This window comes from Acomys russatus, chromosome 32 (genome assembly GCF_903995435.1).
Source record: "Acomys russatus chromosome 32, mAcoRus1.1, whole genome shotgun sequence".
Taxonomy (NCBI): Eukaryota; Metazoa; Chordata; class Mammalia; order Rodentia; family Muridae; genus Acomys; species Acomys russatus.
In genome coordinates this window covers 22,673,658-22,690,080 of record NC_067168.1, presented here as the reverse complement: position 1 = coordinate 22,690,080, position 16,423 = coordinate 22,673,658, and the positions used below count along the sequence as shown (strand labels likewise).

Below are 16,423 nucleotides of genomic sequence, written 5' to 3'. Positions count from 1 at the left end.
AGGATTAGTTTTAAGAGGAAACAAGATGAGAAGGCTGTAAATACAGGCCAATACATAGTTGATAATTAGGAAGGGAAATAAACCTTGTTTACTTAGTGAAAAAGTAAAATCATGCCAGGTTTGGTGTTGCACACTTTAATCCCAGCACTAGTAGGCAGATCTCTGAGGGTCTGAGGCCAAAGTGAGTTCTAAGTCAGCTAAGTCTACGTAGTGAGACCTTCTCTAAAAAAGGGCAGAAAGGGTTTAGATAAAATAAGAATCACCTGGAAATCCACATTTTTCAAAGATAACATATGCAGTTAACACATTCTGTGACCATACGACTTTAACCTTTTCTAAAAGGAAAATGCCAATTAAAATTGAAAGAAAGAGCTGGAAAGATGGCACAGCCATTAAAAGCTAGGCTCACAACCAAAAATAAAATGGAAAGAAATACCTATGCTTGGAAAATGAAATAGAGGAATTTCCTCAGCTTCATAAGTAAGCTACAGAAAAAGAGAAAACCACACTAAATATCATGTACCACATTCCGTACCATCAGTTCAGGTGATGTGATCTCTCTTGGCCCCTGATACGGATCATCACTAGATGCAAATGAGGCAAGTATCGACAAACCATTGAACACTTGTTGATAATGCTCTCCAATACGCAGCAATAATTCATTGTGCAATCCTTGAAAATCTTGTCTTAACAGGCTCCCCAACTCAATTTCTGTTTCATTCTAAAGATATTAAAAACAATTATTTTCCTCATATTAGCATTCAAATTTAAGTACCTGGATTTTAAACATGTTATTAGTAAATCAAGAGCTCTAGGTCAGGTGACATAGCTCACTCATAGTCCTAAGAAAGGACACTGGCAAAGGATTCTAATCTTGTTCTCTTCCAATAGGTCTCCCATGGGCTGTATGCAATGAAGGAGAGTAATCAGACTGAGCCATCTCTCCAGCCCCATAAAAATTTTGAGAAAGTAGGAAGAATTATAATCAAATTATAATCAGACCAGCAAGTAACTAAAACAAAACACAGTTAAAGGTAGTTGACTATTCCCATAATTACCTGCATATTATCAGCTAACATAACTATAATCAGTATAAAATTACTAATAAAACTATATAAGAATCTCATCCATGAAAAGGTGACTATTCTATCTCATTAAATGATCAGAAAAAATATCAAAAGAACAATTCTATTTAGAATCCTCCCAAGATAATGATTATTTAACAATATTTATATGTATTCTTATAGTATAAGCTATAAACTATTCACTTGTCCTTCCTACATTACAATGTTACAATATTTTCCCAGTAATGTTAACTTAGATTAAAAAAATAAAATACATACAAGTATTCAAATACCTTCAAATAATGAAGGGCACGTTCCAATTCATCTTTGGAACAAGAACAAACCAAATGAGAAAAAATGTATTTGAAGTTATTTATTAAAATCTCCCGACGATTGACATTTAATTGTTTTCCTAAAGTTCGAATGAGAGCAGACGCTGCAGGGCTTGCTTTGGCCGCAAGATCAGGCAATAGAACTTGTAATGTCCTCTGAAAAATAATACAATAATTATCAAAAAGTACATTTGTCTGTGTGATAAATTGTTCAAATAAGCTGTCCACATAAAATATTCTTTAATGCTATGTAAAGCTATATATGGATTCACACCTGCATTCAGCTTTACCATTTACTCACTTGACTATTGTCATGATTCAGGCCTGTATATACAGCAGTCAACAACAGGCAAGGTACCAATAGCACAGAGATTCTATCATATGCATTAAGAGACAGTGAACAATAAGGAAATGTAAAAGTAATAAAGATTGAGTCAGTCCTGGTGGAGCATGCCTGTAAATCCCAACACTTGGGGAGGCAGAGGCAGGTGGAGCTCTCTGAGTTTGAGGACAGCCTGGTCTACAGAGTGAGTTTCAGGACAGCCAGGGCTACTCAGAGAAACCCTGTGCACTACAAAGAAGTGAATTTCTCATGAGTATGTGTTAAAAGATGTATGGTCTAAAGTAAAATCCTAATCTGACATATCCTTTCCTGCATTTAGAGAACAGCCATGAATGCAAACTTAAAGAATTTTTTAGATTATAAAATTGATGCTGTAACATTACAGAAAAACAGGTAAGCACACTTACATCCCAATACTGTAACAAATCTTTCCTTTTTGGTCTATTTCTTTTAAGATCTAGCTCATTAAATTCACATAAAATCCAAAGGTAAAGTAGTTATGATTTTGTCTAGTTATTCTACATGTACCTAATGAATAAAACTACGTATAAGTCATTATTATAAATATGAGATGGGACAATGAGTAAGATCCAGGTCTTGTTTGAGGGGGTGACATTCTGTCACTCCATAGACTGAGGCAGGGGGATAACACACTTGACGATAGTGTTACAGACTACAGAATAAGAACCTGTCCAAAAAGAAAAAAAAACAAAAAAACAAAACAAAACCAAGAAAGAAAACAATAGGTTTGCCTTCATAGACATACCTTATGTTATGCCTTTTAATTCAGTTATACGTAGGTTAAGACTGTTAAATAATATGGCTTAAATTTAGATGTTTAGTTTCTTCTCAGAGTTTTAATGCCCACTGTCAGTAGGTAAAGTTGCAATAAACATTTGTGGGTTTTGATAGAATTAATGAATAAGGTACTAATGGCTTTGCAGTTCTTATATTATCCCATTTTCTTTGTGTATATATAACCAATTTACAAGCGATTTAAGTTTTTAAAACTAATACTGTAGGGGAAACCACTGTATGAACTGTTACACAATATATTAAGATTAATAATAAACCTGACTTTGGGGCAAAGATGAGAAGATAACATGCTCCATCATCCTTAACCCTGACTCCTAGTGAATCACAGGCTTCCTAAATCATTCTAGTTTACAAAGTCTGACATTTGAACTCATAGGAAATCATACCACTAATTGTGTATTTTATATTCAAGTTCTTAAGGATAAATACTACTTTTTCAATGTCCAATGGAATCCAGGACAGGACTAAAAACATAAAGACTCAAATAGTTAACCTGAATGTGATATTGCTGATTATGATATATAAACAGTAAATAAAAATATACATAAATTTAAGTTGTACTATATAAGCAATAATCTCTGTCAAAGTAAAAATAAACATACAATTTAGGAGCTAGGGAGATAGCTCAGGTGGTAAAAAGCATGCCATGAAAGTCTGCAGACCTAAGTTCAATCCCTACAAAAGCTGAGCATGGTAACATGCTTTTAATCACAGTGCTATAGAATCAGAGACAGAAAGATTTAGTTAAAGGCTTGTTGTCCAACCATTCAAGCTTACTTGGCAAACTCCAGGGTACTGTGATTGGACTATGACCCCCTTGCCTACACCTTTAAAACTGATGGACAATGCCTGAGTAACAATAGCCAAGGTTGTCTTCTGACCTACACACACACACACACATATACACACAAAGCACATTAAAAAAAAAAAAAATCTAAGGTTCATAGGGTCCTAAGTGCAGTTGCAAGGCTTTCTTTAAAAGCAAGCAAGCAAACAAACAAACAGAATGGAACATATGAAATGTTGAACTGAAAACTTCAAATAAGTCAACTACACACACACACTACAACTTACAGTCAGGAAACGATTAAGATCAGGAAAGTCAAAAACATTGGCAATTTCTGACAAGGTATTTAAAGCCACTTCTCTGTGGTGAGCAACATCTTGTACTCGCATCTCAGCAGTCTGGCAAGGAGTAGCCGGGAGTGCTGTCATCTGACTGGAGTGAAGAGATTCTACTAAAAACTAAAGCAAAACATTTTTCTTAAGTTTTCAAACAAGGAGGAACCCTAACTAATCACCCTCCTTGGCCACCAACTAATACCTTTTTACAGAAAAACAACCATACTTAGTTAAGAAACTTTAGTATTATGCTAAAGATTATATTACAAATAAATACAGGTAAGACCAATATTTTAATATGGTCTAACCTTCCAGTGATTAATGAATATGCCTTTCTAAAAACAAAGTGCCATATTTACAATATCAAAATATAAAAAGAGTTCATTATTATTGAAAAGGCTAAAAAATGATGACTCCCTAAAACTTGACATATAAATTATTATGATACTCTTTTTTCATCTATAACCCGTATCTTCAGACTAATATCCTTAAGTACAAATGGCAACAATTCAATTCTAAAATTTACAAATAATCCTTTAAAATGAGCAAAATAAGAAGACATGCATATGCTGTTTTCCATAAGTCCTGTCTGGTCTCAAAATCCTGGACTTAAAAGACCACACCACCTCAGCATCCCAAACTAAGTAACTGAGATTATCAACACACACATTGCTTTGCCTGGGTTCAGTTTCTTTGTAAACTCATGTAAAAATTGTTGCTATTGTCTATTGAAGGCTGAATGTTGGCTCTCACCTGACAGATGGGTTTCTTATATTGACTGAAAAAATTCTGCAGTTTAACACTTTTAGCTGCAACTAGTGCTCGAATCTCTGTGTATGCCGCTCCAGAGACAGATGCTGACTTAGACAGCAAACAATGCAGTAAGTGCAAGAGCGCAAAAGGTATCAAATCTCCTTTTGCTGCCCTGAAAATAAAAACACAGGCACGCATAAAGTCAGTGTCTCAGAAATTAATGCAGATGCAAAAGTAAATATATGCTGAATCATATTTTTCTACAATATATGTCTTATATGACCTTTTATTCTTCTTTTGTAAAAATTTTTTCCAGTGCACAGCAGGCAAGTACTCTACCATTGGACTACATCTCTACCTCTCACCATCTCTAATACAAAGCAAGTAAGACAGTGACAAAAATGAGTAAGTTTCAATTCAAATGTGTCAAACATACCTTCCAATATCGCCTGTTGTAAGAATCAAGGTATCCTTCAGCTCGCTATTTCTTGATATTTGGGCATGTGTATATGCTTCCTTCATTCTTAAGACAAAAAGCTAGGAAAGCAAAGTGCATTGGTCAGAAAAGTTCTAGACCTAGGCTTATAAAAATCTGTATGTTTAATTTAAGATTTCTAACCTCTTTTATGAATCCGTCTTCAGAGTTCAAAGATTCCAATATATATTTGATATTTCCACTAAAAGCAATTCTAACATCCTTGTCTGGATCTTCCATCAAATTTAATAAAGTCCCAAGAACTGCTTTTACCTCTGTTTCATCTTCTTGAAAATCAAGATGCTTACATAGATGATGCAGATTGTCTATGAAAGCTAAAGTGGTATATATTTTCTAATTTAACACATCATATATCAAAGTTGTACTTAAAAATACTATACAGCAAACAATCCCATGTTGTCTTATATGTCAATATCTAAGTATACATGGCACACACAATTTAAGGAGATTAGAATTCATTAATTTACTTAATTTTGTTTGTTTCTTGCTGTTGTTTATCTTAAGGTCTCACTGTGGAAACATGGCTGCTGACTTAGAACTCACTTTGTAGACTAGGCTGGCCTTGAATTCGAGATCCACTTGCCTCTGCCTTCCAAGTGCTGGGATTAAAAAGGCATGTGCCCCTACAGCTGGCCAACTTACCAATTTAAATTACTTTATACTTAATAAAAGTTATAAATGAATAAAAATAAATACTAAAATCTAAGTTATAGATTTTTATAGATTTTTATCTATTAGACTTAAAAATAAACATTAATTAAAAACCTCTCAAGGAATCTTAGATCTTAGTCTTATTGTCAATTTTACAGAACTTAAGAGTTCCTAGAACCACTTACCAACTATCTGAAAGCTTGTGAATAAATTGCAACTTACTATCTAAACACATGGATCTTCCAAGAGTGTGTGTAAATCTTAACCCTCCAACAAACTCATACTCCATTGTCACTGGAAAGTGTTTTTTTAATTCGTAAGTAATCACTCACCAAGTTTTACTGGACTAGGTGTTTTTTTTGTCAACAGGAAAAGGAATGGCTTGCAAACAGAAGCTTTTACTTGAGAAGATGAGCATTCATGCTGAGAAGTGGCTTTCAGGTTCTTACAGAACAAGTCCACATGTTCAAAGAAAGGATCTACTGAGGAACTCATCAAAGAAAACATGCCATGAAGAGTACAGACAAGTTGACCGAGGATAGAGGCAAATTCTTTCTTGACTATGTCAGAATCATCTTTGACTCTATCTCTGGGGGAAAAAAGAAAAAGTACTGAATCCTCCTAGTAAATATTTTGGATTAGATTTTCTTGATTTAAGACAAAGGGGGGAAAAGATAAAATTTAGAAGGGAAAAATATAATTTTCAGCTAAAAGCAATATTTATTGTATATACTGTGTAATAACTCAAGAAAGATACCCAAGATCAATGATTTATACAATCAAGTGATATATTCAAATTAAAGTCTTAATACATACATAAGCATTTTTGGAATTTGGTTACAAGAATTCTGCTGCTGTAACAAGATAAAAAATCCTTTAACACAACTAGCCCGGATTACTTCATGGGAGCTCTTCAGGGCCCAACTATAAACTGCTGTTCTCCATTCAAGGAATATTCTTCTTGGAAACAGAGTCAGAAGAAACACACATTGTGACTGTGCCTGTGGAGCTAAAAAAGAATTAACTTTATTCAACAAGATTTCCTTTAAAACTTTTGCTTATTATTTTTGGGGCACAGGTGCCAAAACTCATGTGTGGAAGTCAGAGGAGAACTTGAGGGCGTCAGTTCTTTTCTTCCACAATATAGGTCCCAGGGTCAATCTCAGGATGTCATGGTTGGTGGCAGGAACCTTTACCCACTGAGCCACCTTGCTAGCCCTTAAGCAAAGTTTCTAAGGTGTTATGTATGCTGTGAAATTAGCATTTAAAATATATACAATATATAACATAATGAAATCTTTTCAGACAATAAAGCAAGAACACAAAAAATGTTTACATATAACTTTATAATTAGGGAAATGCAAATTGATCAGATAGAAAATATATAAATAGTTATCTCCCTGTATTGCTACTGTTTTAAATAGCAAGATATTTTAAACTTGGTGATGTCAAGTATTGAACATGACTCTCATATCTGACTAGCAAGAATGTAAATTGGTATATTGCTACATCTCTGGAGAGCAATACAACAAAACAGAATACAAAATATGGAAACCCTAAAGCCTAGTAATTGCATTCCTAGGAAATTATCTCCAAATAGTGCCTAAAATAATATACACATCAATATCTTGATCTTTTTTAAAATTCAGGATTTTCAATCAGTATATCCCAGCAAATAATAAGATACTCTGTCTCTCTCTTTTTTAAACCTTATTATCTTTATTTATCTGTATGAATGATTTGACTTACATGTATGTGTTTGAAATGTATGTGTGTCTGGTCCCTGTGGAGGTCAGAAGAGTATATCAGATCCCCTAGAAAAGGAGTTGCAGGCACAAGATTTTCTATTCCTAGTAAGTTCCCACAGTTTGCACTACTGGTTTATGGATAATACATCGAGGATCACAGCCTTGGGAAGACTTAAGACTTAATTAAAAATATTTATAGACTTAAAATAGTCAACAACCAGAAGTAACTAAATTGTCCATCAATGCCATGATAATGTTCATCTTTTTAAGAATTTTATTATTTTAAATTATGAACTGGGGTGGGGGAGCGGGACTATGCATGTGAATGCTGGTGCCTGAGAAGGCTAGAGCCATCAGATCCTCCTGGAACAGGAGTTACAAACAACTGTAAGCTGCCTGATATGAGTGCTGACAACCAAATTCAGATGCTCTAAGAAGAGCAAGCAGTCCATGCTCTTAACCACCAAACCATTTTTCCAGCCCTGATACTGTTTATATTATAGTTGATTATTAATAAATAAAATACTAAAGCTTATATGAGTCATCATGAATACATCCTATAACTACAGTGCTGATCCAGTTAGGCACGTGGCATATGTCTATCATACTAGTACTTAGGAGGGTCAGAAGTTCACCTACACAGCCAAATTTGAGGCTAGCCTGTTCTACATAAAAGCCTATCTAAAAAAATAAAGACAATGTTGCCTAGCAAACTCCAAGTTGTGAAAATGAAAATAGTTCTGTATATTATATAAGATAAATATGTTGCAGGATATTGGATTATACTGTGAACCCCAAGATTGTGCTGTTTACAGGAAAAATCTGCTTCTAGTTGTGGTGTGGCTCAGCCCTGTACACACCTTTAATCCAAGGGCTTTCTGATTGAATACTGTAAACAGGATTAATAAAGTCAACCATAGGTCAAGAGGCAGAGCAAGCAACCAGTTAACAGGAAGTAAACATAGGAGGGAAAAAAGTAAGAGGAAGTCAGGAGGACAGAAAGAGAGACACACAGGAAGTAGAAGAGAGGAACATCCAGTTTGAGGGTTTTTTGAGATGGTGTGGAGGAGCATTCCTTCTTTTGGGATGTCTGCTGAAAAGCAAAGTCACGTGGTGCTTTCTCTGCCTCTCTGAGCTAGGAAGTTTCTTTCACCCTAGCATCTGGCTCCTGAGTCTTTATTGGTAAAACTGAATGTTTGAGATTTTGTTAAAAACAACATAAATACATATATAATAAAAACAATAAAACAAAGCAAGTTCGGATGGTAATTATCTCTAGAGAAAGGAGGGAACTAAAACTGGGAAAGAACAAAGCTTGTTTATTTACTTATCTTTCTATCTTTCATGTTTCGAGTCATGGTCTCACTATGTAGCCCAGGTTGGCTTGAACTTGTAAGTCAATTCTCCTGTCCTGGTCTCCCAAGTGCGGGGATTGCAGGCAGGCATGCACCACCCATTTAGGACTCTTACATGTTTTCATTTTCTGGTTTTGTTTTGAGACATAACAGGCTTATGGAGCTCCACCATCTCAATTTTAGTGGGCATTGGGGAATCAAACCTGGAGCCCCTAACCTGTTAGGTAAGAGCTCTACCCACTGAGTAGATACATTCCCAGAACCAACATATTTATTTATTTTATTTTACGTGCATTGGTGTTTTGCCTGCATATATGTCTTGTGTGAGAGTGTCAAGTCCCCTGGAACTGGAGTTACAGACAGTTGTGAACTGCCATGTGGGTGGTGGGAATTGAACCCGGGTCCTCTGGAAGTACACTCAGTACTCTTAACTACTGAGCGGTCTCTCCAGGCCCCATATTTATTTTCTTGAAGTGGGAAGTTGTTTGAGTGTTTAGAATATTATTTTCTACTCTTTTTTATGTGTAGTCCTGGAATATCTCATAGATTTCTTAAATGAAAATTTTTTTGTTGTTGGTTTATTTTGAAGACAGGGACTCTAGCCCAGTCAGGTTGGCCTGGAACTCATGGCAATCCTCCTGCCTCAGTCTCCTCACTGCTAAGATGGCAGGCATAAGCCCCCACAACCAGCTCAAGATAAAGATGCTTTAGGCTATGTCTCGAACTCTGTACAGATAGAAAGGATATAGGTATAGGGCAAGTATTCCTTCCCTTACTGTCTATATACCAAACTCCTTTCTGTACTCTTCTAAGTATTCTCCCTTGAATTACTGAAAAAGGATGATGAAGTATTATAAATTCTATAAAGAGATCATTACACAAAAAATAATCAATATATATCAGACAATTTTGTGATCACTTACAGTAACTATCCCAAACCTTCTGGCTTAGTGACAGAAGATTAGTAGCAAATGAAGTCAACTTTAAAGAGTTATCATCAGAATGGGAATAAATCCACGGAAGTGAGAGCATTCCACATAATTCTTCCAGAATATGATCCTCGAATGAACTTTTGACTACAGAGACAGACAAAAGGATATAAGTTATACCTATTCTTTTAACACATTAGACATTTTCTTCCCATTAAGAATATAGACATCCAAAACATCAAGTAGAACTATAACCAACATTCAATAAACAAAGATTCTTAAAATGAAGAGCCATAAACAATCTTATGTTTTAACTGGGAGTAGTCTGTAGCAAACTCAGGGCCCTGCACAAGCTTAACATGTATTCTACCACTGAGCTCTACTTCCAGGCCCATGCTGAAGTCTGTGAAGCCAACAAAATCAGATGTGGCTTAGAAAGATATACATCTATATACTGCCTATATGGATCATAGCATTCTTCAGATTCTCAAGTCAGAACATTTAAATGTTTCAAATAAATGTCTACTGACTAAATCAATCAAAAAATTGCACAAATAAATGTGAAACTGAGACACTACCAATAAGTTCAATTAACAGAAAAATTGAAAATATTCTGAATATTGCAAATACTTCTGAATTTAAACTTTAGACAGAAACAGAAAGCCTATAGCTACAATGACTAAGGTTAATATATCACTTATTTGTACTCACCTTGCATATACATCAAAGCATCATAAATTCTCACCATGTTATCAATGATTAATTCCAGTTCAAGTTTCTGAACAGATTCTAACAAACTCCTACAGCTCTTAAGCACTTTTTTATAAAAATCCGAAGACATCCAAGTTAGCACTACTGGAGGTTTCTCTTTATATTTGTGTTGACAGTCCTTCAAATTATGGCTGCAATGAGTACATTAAAAAAACATTTAAAGAAGGATAGCAGGCTACCAAGAAGAGACTTGATACCCTATGAGTATATAAAGGGTGAGGAGGTCCCCCTCAGTCACAGTCATAGTGAGGGGAGGAGGGGGAAAGCGGGAGGGAGGGAGGAATACAAGGGATGCGATAACAATTGAGATGTAATATGAATAAATTAATAAAATATAAAAAATTTCAAAATAAGAATTCTATTATAGTCCAATGTAATATTTTAGTAAATCCAAAGGAAAATTAAATACAGAACTAATCTGCAGCCTTAAGCCAATTTAAACTCAATATACAAACTAACCTTATACTTAAGTGTATTCTCTTTATGTTGGTTTAAGTCAGTTTTTTTCTATTGTTGTTTGTGGTATCTGGTATGGGGGTGGGAGATGGGGGAAGACAGATATACCAAGTCTAATTTGTAGCCTAGGCTGTCCTAGATAGAGGTGATCATCCTGTCTCAGCCTCTTAAATCACTCTTATGTTATGGGGCTGGTCTAGGATCTTTGAATGTTGGTTTAATTAATTACCAGGCTTAAATAATGATAGAAGATATGCTTATTTAATTATTAACTGATGTGGCAAATGGTCCTTATAAAAATGATGTAAATCTGATAATACATTTCTTCAATTTATCTCCAATTTTAAATTTAGAGGCAACTGAATGAATATATTTTCCAAAAAATCTCTTCTTTTATAACTCCGTATTGGCTAGTCAATACAAATCAGTCAGAAAGTACAGAATGATCACAAGCTGTCCTAAATTATGGCAGTAAGAGTTAGTCTTCAAAAGCTCATACTTATTTCTTTTGATAGAAATGTATATTAAAGATACTGAACAGAAAATATGCTTCTTCTGAATTATAAATCTCTGTTCTATTTCAAGAAATATAGTCAAAGCCATGAGTTTCTTAATTGTACATACGTAATGTTCTGCTATCTTCATCTCTTGTGTCTTTGGGGAAAGTTATTTAGGCCCAAGAGAAAGATTCTACTTTTTCTGCACTTTAACTTCTCATTTACCTCTAGGATTGACATAACGAGTAAGAAGCAACATGTAGTGCAGTACTTAGCCTTTTGCAGGCATTCAATAAAAAATGTCTTACCTACTTCACTACAAAGTTTGTGTCCTAAGGTCACAGAAATAGAGTGAGTAATCAGACTTACTAAAATGGTAAATACAAATTCATTAAAGTCAGAGAACAAAAAAAGTTGTTTATGGCCAATGAGATGATTCAGTGGGTAGAGCACTTGTCCTGAAAGCCTGATGACCTGACTTTCATGCCTGGAACTCATGTAAAGGCAGGAGAGAACTGACTCCACAAAGTTGTCCTCTGAGCTCCACAGACATTCCATGGTTTTCATGCACCCATACACATCATACACACAGAATAAAAAAATTAAATCTTTGAATTTTTTTTTACCCATCCATGTCTTGATGAGAACAGTGAACAGTGCAGAGAGCAGTCAGCTGTAATACAACAGTGATTCCTTCTAACATCTCCACAACAGAACTCTTTAGAGTACCACACTCAAAGGAAACCTGAAGGGATTCAGCTTTCTGTTTCAGTACATTCCACAATATGCTTTTTTTGTCCATATCCACATGATTAATTCTATAAATAATTATAATCACAATAGAAAGTATTAAATGTATAGTACAAATGCATTTCAAACAAAATATGGGGTGGGGGTACAGCTTAGGAATAGACTGCTTACTTAATATATATAATGCCTTAGGCTTAAACTCCTGCACAAAATTTATAAGTAAACACCTATGTTTAAAATAAAAGAGCCAGCAAGATGGCTCAGCAGATAAAGGCACTTGCTACCAATTCTGAGAACAGGAGTTTGATCCCTGGGAACTCACGGGATGGGAGAAAGGAACCCACTCCCACTGACCTCTACACAATTGTTGTGATACATACACACATGTAGACCAGACAGACAGACAGGCACACACACCAGTAATTGTAATAATAAAATAAAACAAAAATAAACAAAAACTGGAATGTATTACCAACTTTTATCTACATTAGAACAGATTTAAAACAATGTTCAGTTTGGCTGAGCTATGGCAATTCTTTGGCTACATACAAAAATAGTGTATTTGTTAAAATTTGAAATATATAGACACACAGGTTGACACTTTTCAAATATTCAAAAGCCAAATTAAATAGGCATGCAAAAATATTTAAAGTAACTTTACTTATATATAGTGTCATAGTAGAGAAAATTATAATGATTAGCAAAATATTTTAAACATTCCTATTGTATTCTTTGTATTCTTAAATCAGAAGTTAGCAAACATTTATTTTTTAAGATAAATAAAATATAAATGAACTGTCTAAAATAAAATCAGATGAGGTCATACTCTTCAGACTGTCTGGATGGCCTTTTGGAAGAGCTGAGAGAGGAGCTGAGTCTACGTCTCTTTGGTGACACCCCATCATTATTACCACTGAGATGTTCCTGTTGAGTTTGGTATTGAATTCTCTCAATAATTTCCATACTTTCCATTTTCAAAGCTGCATAAAATGGTCCCAACAAGTACTGAGAAAACAAAAATAATTTCAAATATCACCTCTTAGGAGATATGTTTATATTATTTATAAAAGGTGTTAGTGACATGTTTTCTAGAAAGCTAAACTATTTCTGAGTCTTATAAGCAAGCCAAATATGCATATCAATCAATATTATTTCACATTCTATCTATTAAGGATGGCTTTATTGCTTTAAAAAGGTTTACAACAAATACGCACTATAATTTTCCCCTTCTCTTTCCCAAAATGCTATCCAAAAATTTTATAAGGGAATTATTAACTTTTTCATACTATAAATCCAACAAGATATACAGGCTAAAATAAGCTAAAATGTTCAATGTTTAAAATACTGAATCAAGTTACTACACATCTGAGTATTTTATTGCCTGTTTTTCCCCACAGTCCAAACAGGAAAAATTGTATAATCTAACATCACTAATCACGCATTCTAAAGTAAAATCATTTACAGATAAAAATACTGATGATTAAGTTTTCTCCAAATAAGATAACTAGCCCCCTTACAATTGATGTTGCTAAAAATACATATTTTATAAATTCTACTTTAGAACAATCTAATTTTTTGGCAGTTTACTTTCCTAATGAACAAATTTTTCTGGAATGGAAGTCTGGGAATGAAGCTAAGCTATAAAAATCATCACGCCCTTGACATGCCATTATTATGCGAGATGCTCTCTTCTCTTGTTACTACATCCTATACATTTGCACACCCTTAAATGAACAAAACACTTAATGTGCAGTCTTCTGAATAATAATTACTTACCCCAATATGTGTCTGAACTCCAAGAACATCTACAAGAGCTCTACAGATTTTTGTCACATACACCTTCCTGACCTGTAAAGCTGACTCATACCCAGCTGGCACAAATGTAAGGAAAATAATGCAGTAAATGACACAAAGTTGCTTTGAGCAAATCAGACTTGAGCCGCATAAGCACTCCATCTTCAAACATGACGCAGAGTTTTTCCAGCAGCACGTTTAAGTAGAAAGGCTCAATATTTCTATAAGCCTCTGCTTCAAAAGGGAACAGCGTCTTGACCAGCTTTGAGAATGGCTCTTCGTACAATTTCAATTGGTCAGCATCCATTCCTATAAGGTGTTGTAGCAATTCCAAAAATAAGCTGAAAAAAGTGTTGGCGGGCTGTGCTGGTAATCCTCCAAGCTCAAAGAGTTGAGTTAAAAGGGTAATTGCTAAAGATCTGATTTTGGGACTACCGTGCTCTAGCAAGGCACAGCCTATCTGCCACAGTAACAATTCTTGTCGTCTAAAAAACACAATTGGAACAATATGAATAAGAACCATTAATAAAGTGACTTCAATAAACTCTACGTTTTGCATGTTCATGAAGTGCAGAGGAGCTGGCTGTAAACATCCCATGTGTTCATCCAATCGGCTTAAAAATCGAGAAACAGCCACTGGCCATTCCATAACATCACCCACTGCATTTCTTTTGTGGAGGGAAATTAGGTCTTCAAAAAGATAGAGTAATTCCCTTGTGAGTACCCCAAAAATTGCAGGATTCTTGCTTTTAAAAAGAAATAACAATGAGCAGATAACTTCACATATTTTTTTGTGTAACATGTGGCAGGATGGAGTTGCTGCAATCCGTAAAAGTCTTGTAATGATCCAATGACTGAATTCTTTGAAACAAACAAACAGAAAATATATTAAATAAGCAAGCATATCATAAGTGTGAATTTGCTAAATGCTTGATGATTGATTTTTAAAGTATACATTTTACCAAGAGAACAGTCTACATTTCCTACATGATAGAAAGGCTATATTTCAGAATATCAGTTTTGGAGTTAAAAATGGTTCTAGCTTACCATCTACTAGTTATGTCAACTTCACATCTCTGAACCTATATAATGCTATCTCTGTTTCTGGCTATTGTAATAATCAAGTAAGATAATGTATGTGAAATAGTCAGGATAGTTCCGAAAGCATAATAAATACAATAGTAGCTACTATTACTCCTTCAACAAAAATCATATTTTTCATTTTTGAAACAATATTTCATGTCACCCAAGCTGGTCTTGAACTTGCTATGTGGTCAAGGATGACATTAAATTCCCAACGATCCTTTTGCATTCACCTCTTAAGTGCTACGGATCAGATGGGCAAGGTACAACACCCAGTTTCCTTCAATGAGTAGTTACTAAATGCAGAGTTGGAGGTGTGGGTTAGTGCTACATTGCTTATCTACTACATATAAGGCACTATATTCAATCCCCTAACCATATGCACATGTCATTCATTCATCCATTTGAGACAGTCTCTCTACATCTGTTTGACACAGAGTCTCTACATAGCCCTGGTGGTCCTGGAATTCACCATGCAGACAGGGCTTGCATTAAACTCAGAAATCTGCCTGCCTCTGCCTCCCAAGTGCCAGGATTAAAGGTGTGCACCACCATGCCTAGCTTATCTTGTTTTAAATGTTACTAGCTTTAAAGTTATTTCATAACCACTGTGGGTTACAGTCCATACTTTAGAAAGTATACTTAAGACTGAGACATGATACTGTATAATTTAAGAACTTATGGCAGAAGAAATACAGAACATCAGTAATCAGAACATATAAAGCAGCAGGAACAATGCTAGTTCTAGATGGCTAGAAGTCAAAAAACACTCTTTAAAGGATGTATTATCAAAGCAGATATTGCAATACTATCAATACATTTAAAAATATTTCATTATATAGGAAAAGGTTTGTTTTGCATCCCTTTAAGACAGAAACAGGAAAAAACAAAACAAAACAAAAAAAAAAACAGTGGAGTAGTAGCAATAAGGTAAAAGCCTAGAAAAAAAGATTTAACATAAGAAAGCAACTTTTTCGCTGGGTGTGGTAATGCACAACCTTAATCCCAGCACTTGGGAGGCAGAAGCAGGCAGATCCCTGTGAGTTCGAGGCCAGCCTGGTCTAGAAAGGGAGTCCAGGATAGTCAAGGCTACACAGAGAGACCCTGTCTCAAAAAAAAAAAAAAAAAAAGCAAAAATTTCATGAAAGACAATAGTGTAAGTTTTTGTTTGTTTGTTTGGTTTGGTTTTTGTTTTTCAAGAAAGTGTTTCTCTGTGTAGCCTGGCTCACATGGAACTTGCTCTGTAGACCAGGATGGCTTCCAACTCAACCTGTATCTTTGAGCACTGGGATTACAGACACCCTGCGTTAAGTAAGTATTTTTGAATAGAATGCCTAAACAAGCTTTGTAGTAAGTAGAGAGGATGTTCCAGTAAAAAGCTGGGTGTGGTGGCACATGTCTTTAATCCCAGCACTCAGGCAGCAGGAAGATCTGAGCTCCAGGCCAGCATGGTCTACAAAATG

At 35.0% G+C, this 16,423-nt stretch overlaps 1 protein-coding gene across 1 annotated transcript in view; it reads right to left on the bottom strand.

The window, feature by feature from the left end:
- The window catches only part of Atr (ATR serine/threonine kinase), a 97,474-nt gene that overhangs the window by 73,843 nt on the left and 7,208 nt on the right, over positions 1–16,423 (bottom strand). Inside the window, 14 exon segments of the mRNA XM_051140721.1 lie at positions 536–721; positions 1,358–1,552; positions 3,630–3,800; positions 4,431–4,602; positions 4,867–4,967; positions 5,050–5,240; positions 5,910–6,166; positions 6,394–6,586; positions 9,604–9,756; positions 10,321–10,511; positions 11,960–12,151; positions 12,910–13,088; positions 13,860–13,973; positions 13,975–14,738. Coding sequence (XP_050996678.1) covers positions 536–721; positions 1,358–1,552; positions 3,630–3,800; positions 4,431–4,602; positions 4,867–4,967; positions 5,050–5,240; positions 5,910–6,166; positions 6,394–6,586; positions 9,604–9,756; positions 10,321–10,511; positions 11,960–12,151; positions 12,910–13,088; positions 13,860–13,973; positions 13,975–14,738 — 3,059 coding nt within the window.